Source organism: Octodon degus, unplaced genomic scaffold (assembly GCF_000260255.1).
Source record: "Octodon degus isolate 3935 unplaced genomic scaffold, OctDeg1.0 scaffold00076, whole genome shotgun sequence".
Lineage (NCBI taxonomy): Eukaryota > Metazoa > Chordata > Mammalia > Rodentia > Octodontidae > Octodon > Octodon degus.
In genome coordinates, this window is record NW_004524652.1 from 10,842,155 (window position 1) to 10,869,904 (window position 27,750).

Sequence of the window (27,750 nt, forward strand, 5' to 3'; positions counted from 1 at the left end):
TGCTAGGACTGAGCTAAGGAGGCAGGCAGGGTCCAACTGGGTCTCTGTCCTCCCAACTGGGTCTCTGTCCTCCTAGCTGGGTCTGTCCTCCCACCGGGTCTCTGTCCTCCCTCCCAGGTCTCTGTCCTTCCACTCGGGTGCCCAGCACACAGAGACACTCGGCTCACAGCTGAGGAATGCACGGATGGGGCTAGCACTGGCTCTGCAGTCTCCACAGCTCTGTCCCTTCCTCTTTCTGCAGGGCAGGCACTTCTTTTCTGTGGGTGACAAGCTGCTGGTGTCCTCCCCAGGAAAGGTGCTCATGCTGGAAGCTGAGCTCGGGGTCTTGTGGGGACTGCAGCCTGTGTTCTGGGGGACGCAGGTAGCACTGTGGCTGGAGTCCACACCCGCTCTGAGGTCAGCCATGCCCCAGGGCTCTCCTGGGAACTGTGGATCAGCGCCTGCACTGAGCTGGGCTTTCAGAGGACAACTTGGCTGTGAAGAGTGGGCCCTCTTCACAGGACTTCTGCCCGTGAGGCTCAGCACTGTCCTATGCCTGTGTGGCGTTACTCATCCAGGCCTGACTTCTGGGCACAGCCCCTAACATCCCCTCAGCAACAGTGATGGGCAGGCTGGGGACTGTGTACCCAGCACTCACCACACAGATGGCTCTGCTGTGCCTCTCCTCAGATCTGTCTGTTCTTTAAAAGATCTATGGCTCAGGGATTTTTCCCAGCTTCTGCACAGGGGCCTGTGCATTCTGCCCAACTCTCAGGTACCCCAGGTGCATGGTCCGAGCAGGCTGCCCACCCTTTGCCCCACCCAGCTGTCTCCAGTGAGCAGGTGTTCCTTGCCAGGTGCCCCTGCTCCTGCTCTATCCTGCAGGGCCTCCCCTGGTTCCATTTTTTTTTTTTTTTTTTTCACGGTACTGGTGATTGAACTCAGGACCTTGCACTTGCCAGGCAAGGACTTATTCTACTGAGCTCTCTCCCCAGCCCCAATTCACTACCTTTTCTTTTTGTGTAGTACCAGGGATTGAACTCGGGACCTTGTGCTTCCCAGGCAAGTGCTTATTCTGCTGAGCTATCTTCCCGGCCCCTCCTGGTGCCCATTTCAGAGGCCAGTGGGCAACAACAGCAGGCTACTATGGCGCCCAAGGGCAGGGGTCAGGCAGGGACCTACTGGCTATCTCCTCCACTAGTCCTAAGTGGGTATGGGTGTGAGAATAAACAGGAATCAGCCCCCCAGCCCCCCCCAAGCCCCCCCACAGAGCACCCCAGGCGCGGCCTTATCTCAGTGCCCCATGTCCCTGGGTCTCTGGCACTTGTCCTGGTCCAGCCTTCTCAGCTCCTTCCTGACCTGTAAGCAGCCGACCTTGCCTCCTGCACCCGTCTCCACAACCTAGAGATGTCACGCACATAAGCCACCTTGCCCAGCCTCACTTCCAGAGCCTCCTTTACGCCCCCTGGGTGTGTGGGCCCACCGAGGCCCTGCTGCCTGCGTGATGGTGACTGTTCCTTTCTTGCTGCCCCGGCAGCCTCAAGATTCAGCCCACATGCCCCAGTGGCTGCCTGCCTCCTGAACACCTTCCCAGTGTGCCTGGCCCCTCTGCTTTGACCTCCCTCGACTGAGCTCAGTTCTGAGGAGGACGAGTGCAGCAATGAAAACATAGCCAACCGCTTCACTCACTCGCTGGAAGAGGTGAGGCCCACGGCACAGAGACCCTCAGACTCCAGACTCCCCTGCTCCAGGAGCTGGGACAGGGAGGAACCAGGCCAGGGGCGGGCACAGGCAGGCTGCAGTGGGGCTGGGTGCGGCTCTGCAGATCAACTGGCCAGGGGACAGTGCAGCGGGGCCTGGACTCAGCTCTCAAGGGGGAAACGCGGAGCTGAACGGAAAAGACGAGGGGCTGGGCCCTGAGCACTGTGTGACAGGCAGGCTCTGGTGCGGGGGTGAGGAGCATGGCTGTTCTCAGTGCGTGGAGGAGGCTGAGGCCTAGTGGTACGGAATGCCACGCCAGCCAGCACGTGCGTCCAGCCAGACTGCAAGGCTGCCTGTGAAGAATGGAGCCTACTGTGCATACAATAGGAGCGGGTGACAGGGGCCCTGGGGCTACTTGTGCGCAGCTCCACTCCCGACAGTGACCCCAGGACAGGGTGCAGAGGCTAGGCTGAGGCCTTCACTAGTCACATTTCCTTTGCTGGGGCAAGACACCTGCCACCCACAACTGCCTCTCAACACAGGAGCCTTTGGGGACATTCTAGAGGTGAACTGTAGCAGGGAGGCTGGGGACACAGACTTGGCCTCCTTGCCCCAGCCAGTCCTGGACCAGGCTTGGTGAGCAGGGTGGCTCCGCATCCCGGCTATCCTGTGGCTGTGTGTCTGTTCCCAGGCCTCCCTGAAGCTCCGAGTCTGGGATCAGATGCTGATTTGTAATCTGTACATGATGCCATGTGACCCAGGACAACTGTGTAAAGCTCTGCCCCACAGCGCTTCTGTGATGGGGTGCTGCCTGCAGCATGCATTTTAAGGATAAGGGGACCGAGGGTGCAGAAGTCACAGCCCGGCTTCCAAGGCTGTGGAGCAAGGTGGCATTGCTGTGGCCAGGCTGCGTGTTGCCGTGCTGCTGAGCAGAAGAGGATATGGGCCCTCCTGGGGGAGTGTCTGTCCTACCTGTTTGGTACCAGGCCCACAGGGGTCCTGTCCCCTGCCATGGAGTGGGGACATGTGGGCACAAACCACATGCATCTAGAGGCTCCAGCAGGAGGCGCCACCACCCAGCACTTGGACAGGGAAGGTCTCAGCCCTGTCACCCCCCTTGGAGCCCAGACAGATGGTCCCACCAGGCCAAGGCCACTGTGCCATCTGTGGGGCTCTTCACTGGAGAAGCTGGGGCCTGGCTGTGCTGGGCTCCTATCACTCGCTGCTAATTTTCAGGGGTGAGGCAGGATGGCAGGGGCTGAACATCTGGTACCACACAGCCCAGTTGGGGATCTGGGCCACTCCAAGAGCTGCACAGGACGGGAACCTTACACACACAGAAAGGCAGGGACCCCGGGTGTCCCTTGACATCACCTTTGCCACAAAGGAAGGAGGCCACACGTGCAGGTGAATGTCGAGAGTTTACTGGACCGACCCACTGTTCTCCAGCACCGCCCACATGAGGCAGGCAGCACCCACCTTGCTGGACACAGGAATGGCCAGGCCTTGGGGCTGGCATGTTCTGGATTGCATGGCTGGAGCAGCTTGTGCAGGGATTTAGCCTGGGCTGAGGGGCTATAGCCCCCCGTCCGGTCCAGGTCACCTGGCCTTGGGCTGTGCTGACCCACATGGGGTGGAGAGGGCATGCGCACAGTGCTTCCTGGCAGACTAGCGGGGACGCTGCTGGCTGGGTGCAGACCCTCCCTGTGTTCTACACCCCCCTGCGTCCCACTGTGCCCTGTTAGCCTGGTGTTGGAGACTCTCAGCGATGTCTCAGGGTAACAGAAGCAGGCTGTGGTCCCCACGGCCAGGAGGCGAGAGACGCAGGCCTAGTCCTTGGGACAGACGCAGATGGCTTCTTGGTGGCCGCCTGGGGCGAGAAAGGCAGGTGGCCAGGGCTCAGCCCTGCATGTCTGGGTTGCTGGTCTCTTTCTCATGGAGGCCTTGGGTGGAGGAGGCCCAGGAGGCTCAGTGCTAGGCCGGATTCTCTCACAGGTGTGTGGGTGGCTCCTGCAGGCAAGATGGCCAGACATCAGCTGCTGGACAGAGGTTGGGTCCCCCACGACCCTGCCGCTCCCCACCCCTAGCCCAGGCTGCAGGGCGTGAGGAGCCGGAGTGACCTTCCCTGTCCCTGAGGCCTGCAGCCGCGTACCTGGTGGTGCCAGCTCACAGCTGAAGGCTCTGCTCCTCACTGTCGCTTGCGCTGTCCTCCAGCTGCTGCAGGATCCCATCCAACACTGCAGACCACTTCTTCTTCGGGGGCTCTGGGGGAGCCCAGACCGTGTGTGGGCAGCGATGGAGCAGACCCGCAGGGGAGAGGGGTGTAGACCATCGAGGGGGCAGGAGAGGGGAGTCCAAGAACAAGGAGGGGAGAGCAGAGGGAAGAGCCTGTCAGCCTGCAGCTTACCTCCTCTGCCACCCAGCCCCCAGCCCGAGATCCCAAGATGGGGTTGGCCTCCTGCTCTGTTCCACCTCCCGCAACCCAAGGCTGAGCCCAGCAAGGCCAGTGGTTAGCAACGCAAGTAGAAGGTGGCCCTGCTTCCTCAGAGGCCAGGGGCTCTAACAGTGTAGAAAGTGGCTGGAGCTGAACACAGGCTGGGGACACAGATGGGGAGCTCCCGTGTCTAGAGGAACAAAGGACCAACGTGAACGAGTGGCTTGGAAGACAAGTGGCTACTTGACTTGGACTTTGATGAAAACAGAGTTTTCTGTTTGGGGACAGGTGAGAATGAGGCTCAGGTGCACCCCATGAAGAAAGCCAGGGGGTGTGACAGGCACAGCAGGCTCAGCGACACACATGAACGCTTCCTGGGCCCCGGGCCCTACGGGCCGAGTCCCCTCCATGGGCAGAGGCCTCTTCCTCCCCAGTGTGCCCACTGGCAGGCACTATACCTTCCTGTGCAAGTGAGGGAGGGCTGGTGGGCCTAAGCTGTCCAACCAGGAGGTGGCGGCAGGGTCAGGACTGGACTCAGCCGCCCCCCACTAAGCCCACAGATGTCTCCAGCGCCGGTGAAGGCGCAGACACCCAGGCAATGCACTGGTCCCTGGGTTCTAGGCCCCTGCACGTCCGCCAGTCCCTCCGCTGTTTAGGCCACCCACTCACAGGCTGCGGGCTGTCCCTTCCCCAGCGCCCCATGTCCTGTCCCTCTGTAGAGCTTCCAGTTCCTCCCTACCCCTCCCCTCTCCACCAAGCAGGACAACCTCACCCCTCTCAGACTGGCCGGGATCCTGGCCCTCATCCACTGCTGCCTCTGACCAGCACCTCACCTGCAACCCCAGCTGAGTGCTGTGCACCAGTACTGTTCCCTCCAAAAAAAGGACCCTCTTCTTTTTATCCTTTTTTTTGGGGGTGGGGGTTGTTATTTTGCTTTTTGAGCAGAGTCCTCCTCTGTAGCTCAGGCTGACCTGGAACTCGCAGCAATCCTCCTGCCTCAGCCTACTGAGTGCTGAGATTACAGGCGCACATACGCCCCGCTCCTCCCCTCCTCTCCCCTGGCGTGCCTATACCTTCTCTATCTTGCCAGGTGTCATCACCAACCCCTGCTCACAGCCCACAAAGGGCTCGTGCGCCTCTCCCACCACGGGCGAGGGAGCTGGCTGCGGAGCGCGGCCTGGGAAGGGCTGCCCAACACCCACCCACCAGGAGGCCTGGCAGCTGCACCCATCATTGTTAGTGATGAAAGCCTGCAGGGACGGCGGGCAGCAGTGCCTTCCCCTGAGCAGCCTGCTCATAATCGCTGGCCCAGAGGCGCACAATGGCCTCTGGAAATTGAATTCACAGGCAGGTAATAGATGCCGGGAAATAGAAGGGCAACAAAATAGGGCCTGCTGGCCGGCCCGATCCCTCACCCCTCCCAGCCCCAGACAACTGGCATCGTCCTGCCTCAGGTTAGCTGTGCTAGGCTGGTCTGAGGGTGGGCAGCAGGGCCCCTTGCCCTCCCAGCCTGAGCCCAGGCCAGCCGGCTGTGAGCTCTCTCCCCTTTTGTTGAGGTGGCTCAAGTGGTAAGTCAGATCCCAGCTGGGCCTGGGGGTATACACCGAGGCAGAGGCAGGAGGATGTGCAAGTCCCAGCCAGCCACCCCAAAATGAAAGTTAGAAAGGGCTGGGGTGCAGAGCGCCGGCCTAGCCAGGACCCAGTCACTTCTGTCTCTGGCCCTCTCTGCCTCACGAAGCAGGCTTGTCTGTGGGCCCTGCACTGTCCTGACACCTGGGACAGCCCATCACACTGTGGATGCCCAGTGTTTGCTGAGTGACTGAATGAAGGACAAGAAGGTTGAGGGGAGGAGTTCATGCTGCTGGAGACCAACAGGAGCCAGAAGGAGGCCGAGAGACTCCCTCACACGGCAGACTTGGCCATGCATGAGAGCAGCTCGGCCTCCTGGAGGATGAAGGACTGGAACTCCTCCAACTCGGGCAGAGTCAGCCTGGTGCCGGGGAGGTGCTTGCTCCAGTGGTGGGCAATCAGGTGGCTTCCTGGAGGAGGCAACGGTGTGAGTGGTCCGATGACCCAGTGGAAGCCCTCTCTCCACACTGCTTGCCCCTAGCACCCTGACACTTCCCTCAGCAGATGGCTGCTCTTTGCCTATTGAGGCTGGCTGGGTCCAGTCCTGATGCCGCCACCGCCCAGCAGCCCTCTCTCACCTTCACAGGCAGGTACAGTGCCTGCCTGTGGGCTCGCTGCAAGGAGGAGACCCTCGGTCCACAGTGGGGGCTCAGCCTGTAGGGCCCTGGGGCCCAGGAAGCGTTCATGTGTGTCGCTGAGCTACTGTGCCTTTCAGCCTCCTGGCTTTCTTCACAGGGTGCACCTGAGCCCCTGAGCTGGGCTTCCCTGCTTCCAGGCCCCATGGCCACACCCACTGTCTTGCTTGTCCTGGACGCTGGCCCTGTGCTCTGACGCCACTTGAAGGCCCCACTTTCCTCTGCATCATCCCAGCTCCAAAGAAGCTCCACAAGGAGCCCGACGCCCTGCTGGCAGCCCGTGGGCCGGGGCACCGGGTTGCAAGTGCTGCCCTGCACCGGGCCTGTGGTACGTCTGTGACAGGCGGGGGCCTGCATGCATCGCTTTAAAACACGGGCTTTGCCTAGGCGGTGTGAGTGCCAGGCCCATGCAGGGAGAGCTGCCACAGCCGCCTTCACCGCACCGGCAGGCCCCACGTGCACTGCAGGCCCTCCAGCGACCCTGCTTCCTGCGCAGGGTGCCGGGCATCCACATAGCCCCGGCACCTCCCACCCCAGAGCCTCGCGGAGAGTAGCCTGTCCACATTCAGTGTGGGCTTTACCTCTCTGTGCCTCAGTTTCCTTATTCAGCTCCTGGCCACCCCACATAGATTATGAGTTCTTGGGCCAGTGTGGCATGAGCTGACCCTGGCTCGAATCCACAGCAGGCTCGGGATGGGCTCCCCATCGCAGACGCGGCATCCCGCGCCTGGAACAGCTGCTGAAGTCCCGCGTCCCCGACATCAAAAGCCTCAGTGGGTTTCACCAAACAAACATAATGCAGAACCAGGGAAAGGTGTAAAATAAATAAACGAAACAAGCTGTGCATTTTCTTTCAGTATTACAGCTGCACCCGAAGATAAACAACAAATGAATGTCACCAAACATCAATACCCGAGAAATTAACTTGACAAAAGCTCAGCCGTCCCCCAACAACCCCCTCGTCCTGCCCCTGGCCCCCCCAACCTCCAACCACCGATTCTGCATTTCTGGAGTTCCCACCTAATGATTTTATTTTTCAATTAATTCCTTGACAGAATGCCAGCCCGCATCGCGCCCCTCCCCGGCTGGCGCTGTCGCCCGGCGCTGTCGCCCAGCGCTGTGTGAAGCGCTGGGCGGGTGGAGGGGAAGGCGGTGGGGCTGTGGCTGTGAGGACCAGAGGCAGCGCTTGCTCAGGGTTTGGCTTCTGAGGCAGTGACGAGGAAGGCAGGCTGGGGTCAGAGAGCGCTGACGGAGCAGGCAGTTCTAAAGGTCCTGAGAGGAGGTGACCAGCTGGACAGCCAGGCGAGGGAACAGTGCCGGGCCGGGGCTGCACAGCCAGGTTTGACTGCAACACCTGCGCAGAGACCCTAGGCAAGTCGTTTCGCCTCAGGGCTGCATCTCTGCAGTTACTGAAAGACAACACTGTTTACAACGCCTACTGCCTAAGGCGTTTAAGAGTAACAGTGCACGCCTGTAACCCCAGCCATTCACTACTCAGGAGGCTGAGGCAGGATGAATGCAAGTTCAAAGCCAGCCTGGGCTGCATCACAAGATCTTATCTCCAAAAAAAAAAGAAGGCAAATATATGTCAGGCTGCAAGCCTGTGCCTGGCACACAGTGCATACTCAGCACAGAGTGGCCACTGCTCTCCTCTCTAAGTCAGGGACAGTGACACCAGCCCTGGGACCAAGGGTAACCACATGGGAGGACACAGGACCTCCATGGCCACCTAAGGGCATCACACGATTTGCTGTGGAAAGAGAAATCAGCTTTGGCACCCACGCACAGGCCCACTGCCCTGGACCCTCTGCCTGGCTCTGGCCGTGCACACCTGCCACACGGGCCTGCCTCTCCCTGCCGCCTGTGTCCTTGCTGTCCCTGGAGATGGGAGCTAGAGCTGCTCGGTGTTGCCCACCTGTCGCGTGCCCAAGTGTGCCGTCCTGAGATGGGGCAGCAGGGCCTGGTATTAGCAGAATGGCCCTTGGGTTTCCTCTGCCAAAAGAGCGCCGTGGTGGCTCCAACAGGCGGCCACCAAACCCTGGGGTCACCTGCAACCTGCAACTCCTACCTCGGGGATCCGGGTACTGGTGACGCATGGCGTGAGGCCTGTGGCGGGGGGCATGGGTGCCCTGCCTGGCCGTCTCCCCACCCTGCCTGGCCGTCTCCCCACCCTGCCTGGCCGTCTCCCCACCCTGCCTGGCCATCTCCCCACCCTGCCTGGCCGTCTCCCCACCCTGCCTGGCCGTCTCCCCACCCTGCCTGGCCGTCTCCCCACCCTGCCTGGCCGTCTCCCCACCCTGGCTGGCCATCTCTCTGACCCTGCCTGGCCTCCCAGGCCCCCCGGCTGTGCCCCTGTGCAGAGCCTTCAGGCCCCTGACAGGCCTGCCCCAGTGTGGCGTATGGCAGGTGTACACTAGATGCTTAGGCACCCAGGCCACAGCCTGTCCTTCCTGGAGCCAGCAGGTGGGCCCTGACCTGCCCCTGCCACCTCCAGGACTACCAGGAGGGGCTTCACTCCAGACTCCCAGCTCTGATCTGTTGACCAGGACCATGGCAGCAGGGCTGGTCTCATGGGACCCTGGCTTGGGAAGGTGGCCGAACTAAAACCCTGAAGGACAACTGCTGCCTTGGGGGTCCCATGGGGCTCTGGTGGTGGCACTGAAGTGATGTGCATTTGGGGATCTGGGGGCCTCTGTATTACCCATTTACTCATGTGTGGACAGGATTGGGAGTGGTGCCAAACAGAGGATTTGGTGACACTGGGCCCGAGGGCACGTAGCCCAGGGCCTGGTTCTAAGGGTGCTGAGCGAACATGGACGATGAACTCAGAAGAGGGCCCAGCAAATGGAGAACCCCACTGCCCAAACTAGGGCTGGGGACACAAAACAGGGACAAGTCCCCAGGCACCCCTGGCTCTGCAGCAGGCTGGGTATAGGCTTTCCTCATGTCCCAGGTGCTGGTGACATCACTGTCCCAGTTTCTGGCTGAGGAAGTGGCTGCTCTAGGGCTCCGGGAAGTCATGTGACTGCGGCAGACGCTCTGCATGGGGCTTGCAGAAAGGGTGGCTGGCTCACCCTCCAGAGCCCAATGCCGCCTGCCCTGCACTGGGAGACACTGGCCAGCCCTATTCCAGGAAGGGGCCCAGCAGGAGAGGTGCAGAGCACGCCCGAGTAGTGGGCACAGCTGCAACGCACCCACAAGTTCTGCAGGGGCCAGAGGTCCCTAGCCACTGCCAGCAGAACAAGCCAGAAGCAAAGTGCTGAGCAGGCCAGGGCAGGCGGCCTCGGGGAGTGCGGAGTATTATGGCCACCACAACTACCGGCAGTTGGGGGCTCGGCTCTCTGAGCAGCACAGGACCACATAGCAGCCTGGGGTGGGGCCTCCCCCTGGGCATCCGGGCAGTCCTGCAGGTGTAGCAGGTCTGGAGAGCTGCGCTGGCCACGCGCGCTGTGTGTACATGGTGGGCGGAGGGGTCTTGCTCTGGGCCTTTATGGATTTATCCTGAGGTAAGGCCTGGCCTGCATACATCTACGATAGGCGCAGCGCTGGGAGAACTGCAGGCCAGCAGCGGAAGAAAAGGCAAAGGACACTGGAGGGTAGATGGGGTTGCTGCCATGCTGCTTTGGCCTGGGGGGACCTCCTACTTGCAGGGACTTGGTGCGCACTGGCTCCCTCTCCTCCTCTCGGCATGGGGCCTGATGGGGAGTGGAGTGGAAGACTTGGGGCTATTTCCAAGGGCCAGGTGCGCTAAGGTGTGCCCAGGACGTGTACATGCTGCGGGGGTCGTGCTGGCCATGGGGGACCAGGGATGCCAGCGGGACGCCATGGCCCAGGGCAAACAGGAAGCTCACACTTGGTAAAAATGGGCAGCAGCTCTGCAGACCCTGCTGCTGTGGTGGGGAGTCCTGATTTTTTTGAAAGGCCAGAATCTTGATTTTTCATGCCAAATCTTCCAATAGCAAAATAGTAGTGATTAGTTCAATTTTTTTTTTTTTTTTTAATTTAGGACAAGGTCTACAGGGTCTCACTGGGTAGATTGGACTTGTAGTGATTCTACTGTTTACAGCTTTCCAAGTGCTGGGATTACAGGTGTGTGCCACCATACCCAGTCTCAACTGCCATCTCAGTGTGCCCCGGGGGTGGAGCCGGCACGGCAGGCCCTGGGATCGAACTCCAAAGGCCCCTGCATCTGTCTAATCAGGTGCTTTAATCCGCTGAGCTACTTGGCCGGCCCAATGTTTTTGTTTTTATACTTTTTTGTGTGTGGTGCTAGAGACTCACCTCCATCCTCATACTTTTACTTTTTTTTTTTGGCGGAACCGGGGATTGAACTCAGGACCTTGCGCTTGCCAGGCAAGCACATATTCTACTGAGCCATCTCCCCAGCCCCAACACTTTTACATTTTTAATTTTTACTTTGAGACAGGATCTTGTTAAACTGCCCGGCTGGCATCTAACTTGTGACCCTCCTGCCTCAGCCTCCTGAGTGGCTGGGCTTGCAGGAGTGCGCTGTGTATCTGGCTATTATTCTGCAGGCCAAACACCAAGCTTCAGCTGCTCCTGGCTGATGCTCACCCAGGCGGCCTCTGACCTGTCTTCTCTCCTCTCAAGTCTACGAAGTCCAGCTACTTTTACTCAAGATCACAAACCCTAGGTTTCCATGGCTTTCTGCCGGCCAGGAAACCCGGCCATCCCCTACCACTGGCATAACGCTGGAGGGACCCCTGCCTCCTGCCTGCCTCTGTGGCCCTTCAGTCCTCAGGCCCCTGGACCCTCATCCCATCATGGCCAGGGTCCTGCCCCTCCCAGGCGCTCCACAATCCGCCTCCTGTCAGTTTAATTCTGTGATCGATGAGGAGGAGCAGGAGTGATGGCCCAGCACAGCTGGCTTCCCCGTTAGCCCTAGCAGGGGTTCCTGGCCTCGCTGGCGATGGCTGAGTGAAATGTTTGCAGAACGCAGAGAACACAAGTCAATAACAATTTAGCTGGATTGGGAGCAAGTACCTTCCCCGCACGGACAGCCACTCCCGGGGGACAGGTCGAGTGTGTGCAGGATATTGGCGAAGCACTGGGAAATATTTCCCAAACACCACCCAGCGAGGCTCGGGTGGGGCATGGCGGGGCTGGTTGGGGACACCTGCTCAGCTGGCCTGGGGTCCAGGCTTCTCGGCGCTGCCTTCAGAAGGAGCATCTGGCTCTCTGAAGCTGCCTTCCTCTCCCTCCTGGCTAGGAGCCGCCTTGAATCAAACAATTTTGATTTTTATTTTCTTTCTCTTGATTCTACTCCTACCAGCTGCAGTGGTGGGAGCGCACAGGAAGTCGGATCTCCAGGCCCATCCCAACTTCTCTGGGTGCTATGGCCAGAGCAGCCCACAGCCAACCACTGAAAGAACCTGAGGTGGGTGATGTGGCACATGCCACGTCTATCATCCCAGCACTCAGGTGGCTGAGGCAGGAGAATCACAGGTTATAGTCCAGATGGGGCAACTTAGCCAGACTCTGTCTTCAAAAGCACAAGGAGAGGACAAGCGCAGCCTGCTCACCTCCCCATGCCCACCTCGGCCGCAGCCTTTCCCATGGGAACCTTGGTTTCCAGCACTTGGGACACTTTTCTTTGAACACCTCACAGCGTACAAAAGGGGCCCAGGGACCCCAGTGAGGAACTGAAATGGGAGCTTACAGAAAACCTTGGTCTTCAGATGCCTGCGGGGAGCTGCGATGAAGAGAGCCTTTGGATAATAAATTCTGTGGCTCACATCCCTGCTGCACTTCCCTGCCTGTGCCTGTAAAGCCTGGTGATTATGTTTCCATGGCCAAGACCAAGGAGCCCCACTTGCAGGGGCTGGCCTGGGGATCACCGGCTCTCCCGGTCCCCGCGCTTTTGAAAATGTGCTGCTCGGTGGATGATTAAGTTATGGAGGGTGTGTGTGTGTGTGTGTGTGAGAACTGTTGCCAGCTTTAAATATCATCCGTATGTTGATGGCTTCCAAATTTATATCTCAGCTCAGACTCTGCCCCTGAGCTCGGAACTCATAGACCTATCTGCCTGACACCCTGGGGCTGTCCTGACAGGCGCCTCAAAACTAGCACACCCTGAGCTCCCAGCCCCGTCAGCCTCGCTAGCCCTGCTTTCTCCCGTGTGCACCATCCACCCTTCCCAGAGCTTCTCTGCCCTGAGGCTTCTGTCCCGGCTCAGCCTGCGTGTGGCTACATGGCAACAATGGACTACGAACCTTTGTAGTCCCTCACCACGCAAGCCCCACGCAGCAGCAAAGGTGAGGCCTGCCAGCATCCCTCTGGCATTGGTGCTAGCTTTTAAGCCTTCCAGGACCTTCTTGGTTCATCTAGAAAGCAAGCCAGGCTTCCTGCCAGGTCAGACAAACCCCACCGCTTTGAGCGTGGAGGCCTGCAGGCCCTTCCAGCCTGGCCCCTACATTCTTTTCCCTGGACCTGCCTGCCCTCCAGCTGCCGAGGCCTGCTTTGAACAACCCTGTGCCCAGGACTAGCTGGGTCCTCCAAGCTGCACAGAAATGCTGACTCCCCAGGGAGACCGCACGCACCTAGCGTGTTGGAGAGCTCTCCTCTCCCTCTGTGGAGCACCGTACATTATCCTACCCCTGGAATGGCCAGGACAGGAGGAATTAGCCATCTGGGTAAAATAAAGGACAGCCACCGCAGGGCCCAGGGCCTGCCCTTTGCTCTGTGCAGGGCCAGGGAGCAGAGGTTCTGGGTTCGGGGCCCTGGGGCCTGCACACTGCTTCTGCAGCCACAGGCCTGTGTAAACAGCTGGCCATGCGCACAGCTATGTGCCAGTAAAACTTGGTTGGTAAAAATAGACTGTGGCCCTCCTTTGCAGCTGCTGCTTAGGTAGATCTCATGCAGCAGGGATCTAGAACTGCCTGGGACATGGGGCATGACAAGGGGCGTTAGCTGTTTTGCTGGTCCTGAGCTACGTGGGACCAGGCCGCTCAGTGTACCTCTCTAGGCATACTCAGGACACTTCTTAAATACAGAAATGACTCCTCTCTCCAGGAAGGGGAAGGCTAAAATAAAATCCAGTTCTTAAATCTGCTGGTCACTCTCTTACACCACAGGTCCCTGACAAAGGCCTCCACCTGCCTGATTTGACCTGCTTTAGGAAAGCACTCTAGGGCCTCTCCCCAGGTTGGCAGCGCCTCAAGACACAAGGTAGTCCCGTGCTGGCTGCGCCTCACATTGAGCCCTGCTGAGCCCTGCTGCCCTCGGCTACCACGACGGTGAGCGCAGTCAGCACGGGCCCAGTGCCCAGAGCATCCTGCAGGCTCACCCATCCTCAGCCATGTTGACGCCCAGGCTCTTGGTGTTGCCCACCTCCCTGCGCTGTTGCCACGCGCCCGCTTTGCGCTCAGAGCAGGGCACATGGGGCGGGGGGGACCTTGTTCCTAGAGGCTCCAGCTGCAGGGATGCAGCGTTTTTGCTACCTCTGCATGTGTAACAGCACGCTGACACGTCCAAAGGGTGAGGTGCATGCTGTGGCGCGGGAAAAGGAAGTCCTGCCTTGCCCCCGGCCGAGCTCTAGAGGTAAGGAGGGCTGCGCAGCTGGGAGGAGGGCGTGGGCATCAAGGCTCCTTCCCTGCTCCTCAGAGGCTGGGCGCTTGCTCAAGCGGGAGGACAGCAAGTGATCGGGGCGGCCCCTATCTGTGTGCGGGAGTCAAGCCCCTCTGCGGCTCAGGTGGGCGGAGGACGGTGCCACCGCCAGCCACTTGCCATTCCGGTCGTGTCTGGGCTCCCGGCTCTGGAGGTGAAAGGTACCAGCACTAACCACAGCCCGTCAGTCCTCCCCAGCTGGAATAAGACAACACGCGGGAGCAGAGCCGCGCTCCTGGCCAAATAAAAGCCTGTCTGCCCAGCCTCCCTGGCTGTGAGCGCTTAAGACACGGAGCCGTGCGGGCGGGTCTCTCCCGTGCCATTATGTTCCCCGGCTGCGAGCGCAGGCACCAGAGCCTGCCGGGTCCTGAAAGCTTCTCGGTGCCGCAACCCTGCTGCTTTGTAACATGCGCAGGAAGAAAGGGACACAGCCAGCGGCAGCTCGCGTCTCTCCCCGCTCTGCGTGCTCTCTGTTCGCACTCCCACACGTGAGGTGCTCAAGAATAGAATAGCACTTCACCTACCACGGGGCTGCACGCCAGAGGGGATGGGGAGTCTGATTCTTGGCCAGGGACGAACCAGGAGGGCAGCTGAGGACAAGGAGAAAGAGGGTGGGGAGAATGTGGGCTTGCTACGCCCACCTCCAGCACCCACCTGGGGTCAGGGTCCCTGCCTACATGGGGGACTTTCACAAGGATGTTCAATGACCTGCACTCTGCTGCTCAATTTGACAGGTGCTTCCTGAGCTCAGACCTGAAAGGAAACTAGGATGGTGCCGCTATCCAGAGATGGGGTGAGGAGGCCGCCTGCCAGGGCGGGGACAGCTGGGCTCCAACGGGCTCCTCTGCATGGCCTGAAGCTGCCTGGGCAGAGCAGAATGTGGTGGTGGAACTCGCAGCAAGGAGCCCCTCCCTCCCCTTCTGCCTCCCTGGGCTGCACTATTAAGCTCCTGCTATGTACAGGGGCTGCGCTGCTGGCTTGAGAGGCAGGAGACGGGCGGTGTCTGAAGTGATGTGAACACCCGGTCCTGGGCACCACCACCTCACGCCTGCGCACCTCCATGTGCACGCGCATGCACACACACTCGTGCCCCACCCAGGTGGTGAACGCCATGGCTCTTCCCTGTCTTCTCTAGGCAGGGCTCCCGGAGCGCGAGGCCGCCCAGGGTGTGAGGCAGAACTAGGCCCTTGGGTATGATGCCAAGACCACAGCTATCAGGAGTACGACGCTCACTCTGGTAAATCATCATGACAGGCAGCTACCCTTCGGAGCCCCACAACCTCCTAGTAAGTTTGGGCACCCTGCACCCAATATATAGGCGACAAGGCTGAGGCCGTGCAACGGGTTTGAGAGGTGACGGCAGCACACGTAGGCAGCCGGGCACACGCCGGCAGGATGCCTGAGCCCAGAGGTGAGTCCTGACGCTGTGCTCATGGCTGGGTGCTCTGAGGAAGCCACTTGCCCTCTGTGCCACTTTCCTCATGAGCTAAACAGGACGATGGCAGTATTTCCCCCTGGGATTCAGACAAGAGATGACGTGAGGCCTGTGGCTGGTGTTCTCTGGCCCCACCTGGCTCCTTAGGGTCCTGGGCCACCTGTCTCCCCAGGGGCTCCAGGATCAGCCTTCCTAGGGCTGGCTTCTGTTTACCTGCTCAGCCACCCTCGCTATCTCCAAGAATGGCTCACAGGCCGCAGTGACAGGCGGAGAAGGCGGAGACGCCACCTTCCCGCCACGGCCCTGGTGCCACAGGGGTCCTTTGTTGTGGCCGCTGCTTGGTGGCCTCTGCCTGAGACCTGAGTGCCTTCTTGGCAGAGACTGAGTCAAAGCCAGAGCTGAGGCCGCTGGGCATGGAGCCCGCTGCCCTTGGCATCTGCCAGGGCCCCGGGAGCTGTGAACAATGTGGATTTCAACACAAATGAGCTTGGTAGTTTTCACCACAGGGAAAGGGCATGGAGGGAAGAGGCCCGCTCCAGCTGGGAGGGCAGGAGGCCTGCGGTCTGTGCGGGACAGCCCAGGTGTCACGGGCAGAGGGGGCATTCTGGGGCACCTGCTGTCTCGCTGCTCCCCCAGGGAACCCCAGCTATGCAGACAGTGGAGAGGCAGGCCTCAGGCTGGGTCCTCCCACACTGTCTGTGGAGCTCGATTTATCGAAGGGGGCCCCTCTCTACCCCAGACAGAAGTGCTGAGCGCGCTCCAGGGAGAGCCCCTTACACAAACATTTGCCGATGGGGCACTTGGGGCTGTCAAAGCCTGTCGATATGGACAGGTTCTCTTCCTGTGCGTCAGGATTTGGGGACATATTGAGCCGTGGGCTTGCAGCAGTGTACTCAGCCTGTGCTTTTCTGGTTCCATGTCTGCCATGGCTCAGAGCTGTGGACGAAGGGCCGGGCATGTACAGCATCAGAGACTGCTGGACACGGGGACTCAGACAAAGGTGTCACTGACAGAGATGAATATCGCATGGCCGCAAAATGACAGCAGGAGCGAGCAGGGGCGGGGCATGCGTCCCAAGGCTGCCTCAAAAGCTCTGCTGCTCAGCCCATGGCCTGGAAGGGCGGCCGCAGAGCCTGGATACTGGTCCCTCCACAGGGACAAGTGTGAAGGGGACTTGGTGGCACACAGCCCCTGGGTGACACCTCACTGTCCAGCACTGTGGGCCTCCTGGAACCCCCTGCCCAGGCCTCTTCCCTCAGTGCCCTGTCCCTGTGGTGAAAACTTCCCAGCTCACTCGTGTTAAAATCCGAATTATTCGCAGCTCCCTGCGGGGATGGGCACGGACATCAGTGGCAGGCACCTGTTATACCAGAGACAGCTGCGCAGGAGTAACGCAGTGGCCACCGAGGGTCTCGGCACATGGGAGACCATGGCCTCATCCTACAGCCCAGCTCACCAAGTGACTGTCATGAAACCCCTTCTGCCTCCTGGCTGGACCACCACCAAGGGGTGTCTGAGAGGCTCTGGCTCCCCTGTCACTGAGTGACAGGTAGCAAGGACAGCAAGGGACATGTGCCTGCCTGCCCTGGGCCCAGCATGGCACTGTTCTGGGGTTCAGCGCTTCCTAGGGCATGCCTGCACACCCTGCATCAGAGGACAGGGCTGTGGGACCCACTGCACCGACCAGTGTCACCGCTCTTCTCCGGCTCACAGCCCTAGCCCTGCAGGCTCCCTGCTCCTTGGAAGCACCGGGCTCTCCAGGACCCTCCTGGCCCTGCCAGGGCAGCCACCTGAGAATGTGGAGGCCGGCTGCACCCTCCTCCCCAAGCTGTAGCCATGGCAGCAACCCCAGCATGAGGACATGGCAGACGCTTAGCATCTTCTGGTCACTGAGAGAACAGTCATCAAGATCCGATGTGGTGCCATCACCGTGTGAGACGTACAGCCAGGCCTGTGAGCTCAGGGCCCTGGCAGGAAGACCGCGGCCCTGGGACGCGGCACGAAGGAAGTAGAGTTGGACGCAGCATTCTGAAATTGAAAAGCTCGGTCCCTGGGGAAGGCCCCAGAGTCCATGGGTGATAAGGAACAGCCTTGGGTACCTGGACAGAGACTGTGGTACCAACAGGGCAGGGCCAGGAACTCAGGTCGTGGCCCCTGAAACAATCGCAGGACTAAACACCTGCTCTCACGCACCTGTCTGAGCTCCAGATGACCTGGACACTTGCTGTACAGAGTGAGAGGAAGGTACCCAGCTTGGGGCCAGTATGGGAGACTCTGGACAGCTCTGGGAGGAGGGGTGGTCATTGGCCTTTCCCTGAGTCACCCGAAACCACCCCCACACCGCTCCTACCATGGAAGTGCTCAGCTGTCTTCCGCCGCAGGGCCTGCAGGGTCACCTCAGAGTCTGCCCACTCCAGGACCAGCCTCCGGCCATACAAGTGGGTGCTGTGACACAGGGCATTGAAGGCTCGCTGTGGGTGACAAGAAACATAGGAGCGGTTAGCAGAATATGGGAGTGGGCAGTAGGCACTCTGCACTTCCTGCTGTCACCACCCTAGGGTCTAGGTGTTGGCCCTGGACCCTGGAGCCCCCGTGGGGATGGAGTGCTGGCCGGTGGATCTATTTAATTAATGGGTTATGTTTCCAGGGACAGAGCTGCAAATGACTGAGTAGTCAATACAGCTGCCGTCGTTGGTGCCTGGACTGGATGGCCATCTCATGTTCCACGTTAGATCCTATCTGCCAAGGGGGGGCCCCATTAGCAGCCTGCCTGCACCTGGCAGTCAGCAGCCCTAGCCGGGTGAGAAAGCCCAGTCTGCGGGGCCATAGCAGGGCAACCATAGGGGCCCGCACTGCTACTTGGTGTCACTCTCCTCCCAGTCCGTAGCCTCTGACACATCCACCTACAGCATGCTCAGAGCTGCGCACGGCTCTCCGTGTCACCTCCAGAACATCTCACCCAGCCTAGGGACATGAGCTCCTCAGCCATCGCTTCGAGTCCCCAGTTGTCCCCCAGTCTGTGGCCATGACTGACTGCTTCCTGTCTGGACCTGCCTGCTCTGGGCCTCTCCCAGGCATAGATCTAGGCAGCAGCGACACCGCCTGAATGCAACAGGAGGGCTTTTCCGGAGTCCTCCTGGACTGCAGAGCCAGCCTGTCCTGCATGTCCCAGCCTCCAGAGCACAAGCAAGTTAAGTCAGTCTTGCACCTCTGGAACAGGAATGCAGCATGACCACTCTATGGCGTCTGGGGACAATAAGGAAAGGTGTCACAGTGCCCGGAATGGTCCCCAGCACAAGGGCATGGCAAGCACACAGCAAGCACTCAGGTGCTGGCTCTCATCTCAGATGCGACACAGCTGTACCCTCTGCCTGCCAGCGGGGTTCCCAGAGGTCCCTGTAGGGCTGAGTCATGGCGACTTGAGGGAGCCTCCAGTCTGTCTCTAGGCAGTGATGGTGGCCACAGGACTAGGACAGGGGGGCTGTTTGTCTTTCTAACTTCTGTGGGTTCCAGAGGTGCCATATATTCAGAAGCCAGGCCAGATGGAACCAGCCACTCTGCCTTGCTGATAGCATGACTGTTATGGCTGGGCTGCGTCCCCCAGAGAGGACCCAGCGGGTCCTCACCCCAGGACCTCAGGCTGTGATGGTATTGGGAACAAGTGGCTGCAGGAGCACAAGGTGGGACGAAGCCACATCGTGGTAGGGCAGGCTTCATTCACAGGACTGGTGACTCGGGGGCTGCTGTATGGGAACAGAGGCAGACGCAGGCGTGATGAGACTGCACGCCAAGAACACTGAGGACTGCCAGCTGCTGCCGGAAGCCAGGAGAGCCATCATGGGGTGGATGTCCCTGTAGGAGGAGCCAACCCTGCTACCTCCAGAGCTGCTAGTCAGAACAGTGCTGCTGTTGAAGCCATGTGACCTGGGGCATTATCCTAGCAGGTGATGTGGTGACCTTGGGCAAGTCCTTCCCTGCAAGGTGCACAGGGGGCGGTACTCAGCGTCTCTGAGATAAAACTGGAGCTGCAAGGATGGGAGAGGGGGGAGCAGGAAAACACCCAGACCCACACACAGCCAGAGCAAAGGAGCGCTTCGTCATCCTCTGTGCTGAGAAGTGCCAGGTGCGGAGAACTTTTTCTTTCCTTTTTTTTAAACTTTCATTTAAACGCCTCTCTCTGCCAGCAGAGGCTCTGGATCTTCTTCCAGGCAGACATAAAGTTGCATCTGGACTCCGCGCTGAAATGGCCCATTCAGAACTCTGAACACACGGGCTCTCAGCTGGTGAGGCAGGAAATGGTCTGACGGGGGAGGGTCTGGTAAGGGGGGGGTTCCAGCCCAGCACCAGAATCCCCGAGGAGCTGCATCCCTGGGACACAGCAGGTTGGTACGGCCACCAGGCCACACCTGGTGGACGCTCAGCCCGAACATGGAAGAAGGGAACAAGCTGGGCTCCCTCTGCCATCAGCCCGGCTGGTGTCATCACTGCTCCGCGGCCTGCTTGCACTGCATTAGCATGGAAGAGGTTTCCGTGCTCAGAGGCAGGCAGGCATAGCAGCTCGGAGCGCAGGCTCTGCAGCTGGCTACTTCAGTTCAAATCCCAGCTCTAGAACTTAGAAGCTGTGTGACCTCTGGCAAGGAGCTTAACATCTCGGGCCTCTGCTTCTCAGCACCCAAGCAGGGGGAGGATTCAGTGAACCTCTCAGTCTCAGGCTGCGCACACTGCGCAGTGTGCTACAAGTCACAGGAAATGCTGCCTGTCCTCGTCCTTGTCATCGTCATTGTCATTATTATGTATGCCTGACTTTTCATTAGTAACCAAAGAGCAGGAACAACGATAGCTCAGATCCAAAACCTCCTTAGTGTTTGCTGTTAGAATGCAGTACAGGGTTCTCCACAAATAACAGAATTACTGTTCCTTGTTCCAGTCCCCACAGGTTAAGGGGAGATCAAGAGCGCCTTCTTGTGCGCCCACTGCTGCGATGGCTGGAATGCGGTGGCCTTAAGCTGTCACAGGCGGTGTGGGGACAGTGATTTGAAGCTAAAATTGGCTTTGGATAATCTGGAGTAATTACGTTTCATTAAGAAGGTGTAATGAGAACTTGTTGTATCCGAGACATCCTAGGGGACAGGGGAGCAGGAGGAGGGTAGGAAGACTCTGCTCTGACCCCAAGGGGCAGGGAACCTGTTGCAGGGAGTGACGGCTCCAGCCCAGCACAGGAAAGAGCAGGATCCTCGGCCAGCAGCTTCCCCTCCACATTGGACCCCAGCGACCCTCCCTCCCGAGCTCCTGAGGGCTTCTAGTACTCAGCTCCAGGCAGGGCCCAGCCCCTGGTCCTGCTCCCTGGAGGGATTCTGTGTTCCTGGGTAACTCCTGCTGTCTCCCTAGGGTTTCCTCTCTGGGAATAAAATGCCTTCCAGGCAAAGAGTGTGGACTGTGGCTGACAGAACCCAAGCACAGGACCTCCAATTATTTCTGAGAGTGTCGCTCCAATGAGGGGAAGAGAGGCTCCAGGGCGGTGTGTGGGCAGCTCAGCTTCCTTCTTCCTCTCTGGCCTGCGATGGTCAGTGTTTGGCCGGCCCAGGAAGGCTCTGTCCTTCTCACACAGGCTGCAGCCAGTGTTTTCCTGGCCCGTTCCTCCTGCCCCTCCCCACAATACCTCCTTGTGTTCATCTCCCAGGTGAGTGGCCGGCCAGGGCTGCCTGGCTTAGCTGTCCCATCCTGGAGTGCAGTCCACAGAGCACTGGAGGATGGGTGTGGCTAGGCCGAAAGGGGCAACCTAGGGCCACCTGGCCTTCCACTCTGGCAAGTTCACTGTGCAGTCTTGCCCTGGACCTGCACCCCGGGTGCACGATGTGGGCCCTTGCAGGACAGCGCAGGACCCACGCCTCCAGCCTCCAGAAAGCACACCTCCAGCCCCCTGCTGGCCTGCTAGGGAAGCCCACCCACTATCCAGAAGCAACTCCAGGGACGCAGTGGTTGGCAGAGAGAACGCCAAAAAGAAGCCAGATGGCCCCGGGAGCCTCTTCCTGCCAGGTACTGATCGCTGAGGTTGGTCACCCCCATTTTCTACCTGTGGGAGCCTATGCTTGCACCTGAGGCCAGGGCTCCTTGCACCTTCTACCCAGGGATTTTTTTTTTTTTTTTTTTCTTTTTGAGACAGGGTCTCACTGTGCAGTTCAGGCTGGCCTTGAGCTCACTTCACAGCCCAGGCTGGTCTAGATCTCACAGTGATCCTCCTGCCTCAGCCTCCTAAGTGCTGGGATTACAGAACAGGAGGTAGTGGCACAGATGCAGGGAGGATAGGTGGAACTACTCCCTGTGTCCCCTCAGCCTAATGGAGATGATGTTTCCCTGTCGCTAGTCTCTAGTGAGTCCTTCAGTCCCACTGACTCCTCCAAAAATCTCTTCCTTTGAAGAATCAGGAACCCTCCAATGGTGCCAGAGTCCTTCTACCCTGACAGGGGCACGGGTGGGCTCCCTGCCTTAGGCAGCACATCTGGAGCCAGGCTCTGCTGTGAGCTGCGGCACCTGCAAGTGTGCAGAGCAGCTCCGGGGCATCCACTGTCCCGTCTCTGGCCTGGCTGTGCAGACACCCTGGCTCCTGATTTTATCTGACTCGAGCCATGGACCATGTGTTTGGGGTATCCTGGCCTGGCGCTGCCTGGTCCAGTTTCCCTGGAAGGAGGCCTTCTGAGTGGCGTGGGGACAACAGTGCAGGCTGGACTGTGGCCGGGCCCAGTTGCCATCTCTCTAGGCCAGGTGGGCGCCGGAAGGCTGCCAGTGTGGTGCCGGACTAACCTTTCCACAGCTCCCCAGAGGCCGCAGCTTTGTCCCAGCCAACTAAAACCACTTTGTAAGGGGCTGGGGAGATGGCTCAGTAGAATAAGTGCTTGCCTGGCAAGCGCAAGGACCTGAGTTCAATCCTCAGTTCCACCAAAAAACAAAACACCACTGTGTGCCCTTGGCAGTGCTTCTGGCCCTGAGGACTGTGACAAGCTGCCTGGGGCCACAGCTGCCAGGCAGAGCTGAGCATAGGCACTCTCTGGTCCCCTCCTGCTTCTCGGGGAGCTGCCTGATACAGCAGATGCTGAAGGAATCTGGGCATGGGGACGCCGATGTGCCCTGAACCTTACATCTCCTTGGTGCGCAGGTCAGTGGGTTCTAAGCCAGCCAAGAATGCCCATGTACCCAGGAACAGGGCCACCAAACATGGGGAGAGGGGACCTGGGCCCGGCCAGCACTGCCAGGGCCTGGATTGCTCCCCTTTCCCAGGTGGCCCAGAAATAGAGGCTGGTGATTTCTGGCGGGAAGCTCCGTCTTCCTGGGAGGTTCTTGTGTGGCCTTCCAAAGGACGCGTGGGCAGTGACTGCTACAGTTCCTGTCCTCTGGGTTCCTACTGCTGCCATGTCCTGGGGGTGGGGGAGCCGCACACTAGGCAGGCATTCAGCTGATGATGTCCTGGGTTCTCCACATAGTGGTGATGCCTCTGTGGGCCCCTGGTTAGTTCCACACCATGGAATTGGAAGCGAGTGTCCTAAACAAACCCCAAGGCTCACAGCCAGGCTGCGGGATCTCAGTTCTCTAAAACGGGCAGCTTTCCTTCCCTCAGCTCCATCTAATTCAACTCAATGTCCCTTGAGACCTGCTGTCCCCTACTCTGAGCCAAGTCTGCCTTAAGGGACAAGAGAAGGGGACCCCAAGGTCCCCACACCCTTGGCACAGCTAGAATAGCCACCAGGGAAGGGAGCCAGGGCCAGGGGTGGCCTGGTGACCCTCAGGGCTCCCAAGGGCACAAAGCCTGGTCCTGCCGCTTCTAGGTCATGTGACACGATGAGCAACCTCTGAGTCTCCACTTTCTCAGCTGCAGAGTAGGGGTGTGGTGGGACCCCCAGGGCGGGTCCTGGCACTCCTCCTGCTGTCAGCAGCTAGATATTTAGTGCTGTTGATGGGAGAAAGGGTCCTAGCTGAATTTTACCTGTCCTTGTAAGACCTACTGACTGCCCGATACATCTGAAAGAGGCCTCAAGAGCCCAGCCCTCTGCACTTGTCTCTGGCTGGCTGGATAGGTCAACAGCCATATGAGGCATGGCCCGCCCCTCAGGGAACCGTCTCTGAAGGAGCAGGGCTCAGCCAGACCCGAGGTCCTCAGCCTGTAAAACATGTTGGCCAAGTTCAATCCTCCCCTTGAAACACAAGCTCTGTAACCAAACATTCTCTCTTACCTGGACCCACGGCTGGAACAAGAGGCACTGGGCACAATCCCAGCTTACATGCATGTGAACTGCATACGGTTCACACACACACACTTGGGCAGAAAAGTGGGCCCAGAACACGGGGTGCCAAGCTCCCAGGAGACAGCTCAGGACCCCTGAGGCTCAGAGGACCTCTCAGCTGTGCCACCTGTGGGCTGCCTGGGGCGGAAGTGCTTTTTGCACCACACCCCTTACCTTCACTGTCTGCCGAGGGTGCCCCAGATACCCCCCCGCCCTCCCTCAGCGGGGAAGGGCAGCTCTGACATCCCAGGCTACAGTGATCCTGGCACGGCGCTGCCCACACGGACCAGAGGTGTCCGTGATGCTGCTCTTTTCCTTGGGACAGTGTCCCCTCTAGACTCTGCTGCGTTCCTGTGGGTCCCTGGGGACATGGAACTCCTGTCCCTTGCACCCTGTCACCTAGACACGAGCTGAGCACACATCACTGCATGTGAAGGTGGAGGCAGGCGGCTGCCGGGTGCCTCATCACCAACGCTGCCCTGGTGGGTCTTAGGGGTCCTGTGGGTGGATACTGTGGGGTGTGGACAGCACCCAAGGTTCTAATGTGAGCCCTGGTGACCCTTAGTACCCCCACCTGGGCTGGGGACACATGTCTGCGTCACTCCCTGCACCCATCCCCAGCCTAGAGGACAAGCGGAGAAATGAGGACAGAGACTGGAGCTGGAGCGACCCTGCAATTAAAGGCGCGGTTGTTTACCACAACGAGAAGAGCCGCCTGCCAACGCCAGCCGCCATCACGTCTCCCCACCGTCGGCTCCCCCCGAGTGTTTATTTAAGCCAACACATTGCTCTGCTAATTGGATAACATTCCATGTGAAAATAGACCTTTTAAAACAACAGCAGTGGCGGCAAATAAAAACAGCTGCACTGCAAAAGTACAAAGGCGCGGTGGCTGGGGAGGAAGAAATTAAAGGCGCGGTGCGCAGGGAAAATGAGCGTCCTGGTTTCTGGACTGCACGGCCAGCCGTGCTCCCATCCCTCCCCTTCTGCGTGAGGCCCTGCCTTCCTCCCACCCTGAGCCGCCTGCTCCATTAAAGGGGGAGAAAGGGGTGGTTTTGCATGGAATCCTGGTGGCCATTGGTGGTTGCTCAGCCAATAGGGATGGGCACACCTGCCCAGGTAGAAGGCAGAGTCTGGCCTCGGGGCAGGGAGACCTGGGAACTGTGCCTATCTGTGGACCAGCAGGGCTGATTCTGTCACAATGCTCCCCTCCCAGGAGCGACATTCAGGGAGACCCTCTGGGCCTTCTGCAGAGCACCCCCCGCAGGCGGGCCCTGTTCCAAAAGTGAGAGGGGGCACAGGGAGAGAGCATGGAATTCAGCTTAAAGGCATGAAGGCAGGGAGGACCCTGACTGTCCCCAGCTGTGAAGTAGGAGCTGCATGACCCTAAGCAAGTGACTGCCAGCCCTGGAGCCTCAGCTTACCCAATGGCCTGTCCTCAGGGTGCCGAGAGGATCCATGAGAGTGGACCCAAATGTCTAGTACTGTTGCTTCCCAAGACGGGACTTCAGAGGTGATGGTTTTATCAGTTCAGAGACATGGCCTTTCTGAGACACTGCTGTGGCACCAGTGACCAGACACACGACGTGCACAGGGTGCGAGGTGGGGCCAGGGGCCACTGCATTCAGAGTCCCTGATTTTCTAGGATCCCTCTCCTGCCCGCCTCGACCTTCGTCTCCTGCTCCCTGGGGCGGGATCTGGGAGAAATGCCGGATCATCACACCTGGAGGTTTAGATAACACCAGCACTTTCACAGGGACTGACATTTACTGCTTGGGACGTCAGGAGTTGATGAAATGTCCTAGGTTGGGAGAATGTGCCAGCTCATCGATCTGGCTTCCCGTGAGCTGGGATCTGGTCACCAGTGCCTGTGACAAGTGCAGAGGGCCAGGTCCCACCCCAGGGTGCCAGAGTAGCTCATACCAGCCTGGAGCTGGGCCCCCAGCAGGTCCCAGGCCCTGCTGCAGCGACAGAGGTGAGCTCGCGGACGTCCTGAGGGATCAGGGAGATAGACCCTGTGCAAACCTCCTGCCCTACTCTGGGTACTGCAGGGTGGGGCACAGGTGCTGTGTGGGGTGAACACACTGTGTGTGAAGCCATACTGGTGGGGGCCCTTGCTATAAGCGGCAGTTGCCTGATGCTCTGAGCTTGGCCACAAAGCCCTCATCAAGTCCCTGGGACAATCATGTCTCTCCAGATAGGGTCTCAGGGACCCGTGTCCCCAGGGATACATGAAGTGGGACATGGGTCTCAGGGAAGGATAACAGACCAGAATCCCCCACCTAGGGGCTGAGATAGTGAGCACACACTCAAAGTGGAGACTGCGGTGCAGGTACCATTAGAGGCTGGCAGCTGCTGCTGCGAGTACTGGGCGGGAGCTCAGGAACCTGGCTTGGCCCGGCCTGGCTCCTCAGGGGGGCACAAGGTTCTGCAGGGCCTTCGGCCTCAAGAGCCTGCCTGCACCATTCTTTCTCTGTTTCCCTCTCCTCTTCAGTCTGGGGATTGTCCAGGGCAGCCCTGACCCAAGGAGCTGCTCATGCTCAGTGACCTGCAGCTGCTCACTGGGGCACAGGCAGAAGGGACTCAGACGCTGGTGGGGGAGTCCATCGGTCAGAAGAGGCAAGCCCATACGGCTTCTCCTCAGGGCCTGGGGCCTGGCTTCCAGCTACCTCTGTGCTGAGACACAGGAAGTCCGGGCGCTCTGCTGACTACGGTCCTCTGGAAGCCCATGCCCCACGAACTGATGTCACACGCACAGAACTCAGAGCTTGTGCACTGGCACGGAGAGTGCACTGCTGTGTGTCAGCGGACAGTGCTGTCCACTCCGACAGTGCCAACCAGGAGCGGAAGGGTGACCAATGGCAGCATCCCTGAGAGAAAAGCAAAGAGCTCTGAGCAGGAGTTGTGTGCCATGGCTGGACTTGGACCTGGCTTGCTTGCTTGCCCTGTGCCAGGGGCACAAGGGGTCCTAGCCTTGGTGGCTGCGAAGGAAAAGTTGCTGCAGGAAGGCTGGGCCAGAAACAGCTGCTCGCAGAGGCAAGGGGAAGAAATGCCAGGCCCCAAGGCCACGTCCTCAGCTGCCCTTTTCCTCCCTGGAGCTGCGCACAGAGGCAGAGGCAGGATAGAGAAGAGCTGCTGCCTCCACAAATCACCAGCGACGGGTGTGCTTTAGCAACGTGGCCTGGGTGCCACAGGCCGCCTGTGAAGCCCCTCCATGGTGCAGGTGCATGATGCACCTGGGGCTGTACGCAACGAACCAAGCAGCAGAGGTAGCCAACCAAGACACACACAGGGACACATGGGGCACTGAGGCGGTTGTCACAAGGGATGTCAGAAGGGATCTGACACTCCAAGCACAGGTGCCTTGTCAACCCCGCCTTGAGCTCTTGGAAGGGGCTGGGTTCCTCACTCCTCTGCTCCTCACTTCTACAGCACCCACCAGTGACTACTACACCTTCCTCGAGGTCAACGGCCAGCGCACACAGGCCAGGAGTGCATGTCCAAAGCTCGCCATGACCAGTTCAATAGGGGTTAAGACGAGGCACGCCGGAAGTGAGTCCTTTGCCCTAGATCACGAACTATGTAAAGGGTGGCACCAGAATTCAGACCCAGGTCTTCTGAAGGTCTCTCCCCAGGGAGGGCACCCCGAGGACAGCCAAGGCCAACAGTGGAGAAAGGTCACTGTGAGCTCTAGAGGCTGCAGAGCGAGGGCCATGCTGAGGGCCCCTGTGCCCACCTCTCCTCTGGGTCCTAACTATTCAAGCTGGGGCTACGAGGGCACTGACACAGGCGTGGAAGGATGCGTGCACTGGCCAGGCTGGCCCAGTGTCCCAGCAGGAGTGTGGCCTGGCCTCAGCCCCCAAAGCAGAGCAGCTGCCTCACTTCAAAGGCCAGAAGTGTTCTGTGCCCCCAAGATACGTGGTATTTGGATGCATGCCTGGGTACAGCAGTGCTCACCTAGGCTGCCCCACGTGAGACCAGCATAAAGGGAGCCCAGAGCTGGGGGGGAGGGGGAGGGGGAGAAAGAGGAGGAGG

The 27,750-nt window shown here is 59.5% G+C and overlaps 1 protein-coding gene across 2 annotated transcripts in view; it reads right to left on the bottom strand.

The window, feature by feature from the left end:
* Positions 1 to 3,088: 3,088 nt before the first annotated feature.
* Positions 3,089 to 27,750, bottom strand: part of Rbm19 (RNA binding motif protein 19) — a 94,995-nt gene continuing 70,333 nt past the window's right edge. For both annotated transcript variants that reach the window (XM_023720635.1, XM_023720634.1), the window contains exons 23-25: positions 17,790 to 17,910; positions 3,833 to 3,944; positions 3,089 to 3,690 (exon numbers count right to left, since the gene is read on the bottom strand). In XM_023720635.1, coding sequence (XP_023576403.1) covers positions 3,847 to 3,944; positions 17,790 to 17,910 — 219 coding nt within the window. In that variant the 3' untranslated portion in view covers positions 3,089 to 3,690; positions 3,833 to 3,846. The remainder of the gene's footprint in view (positions 3,691 to 3,832; positions 3,945 to 17,789; positions 17,911 to 27,750) is intronic.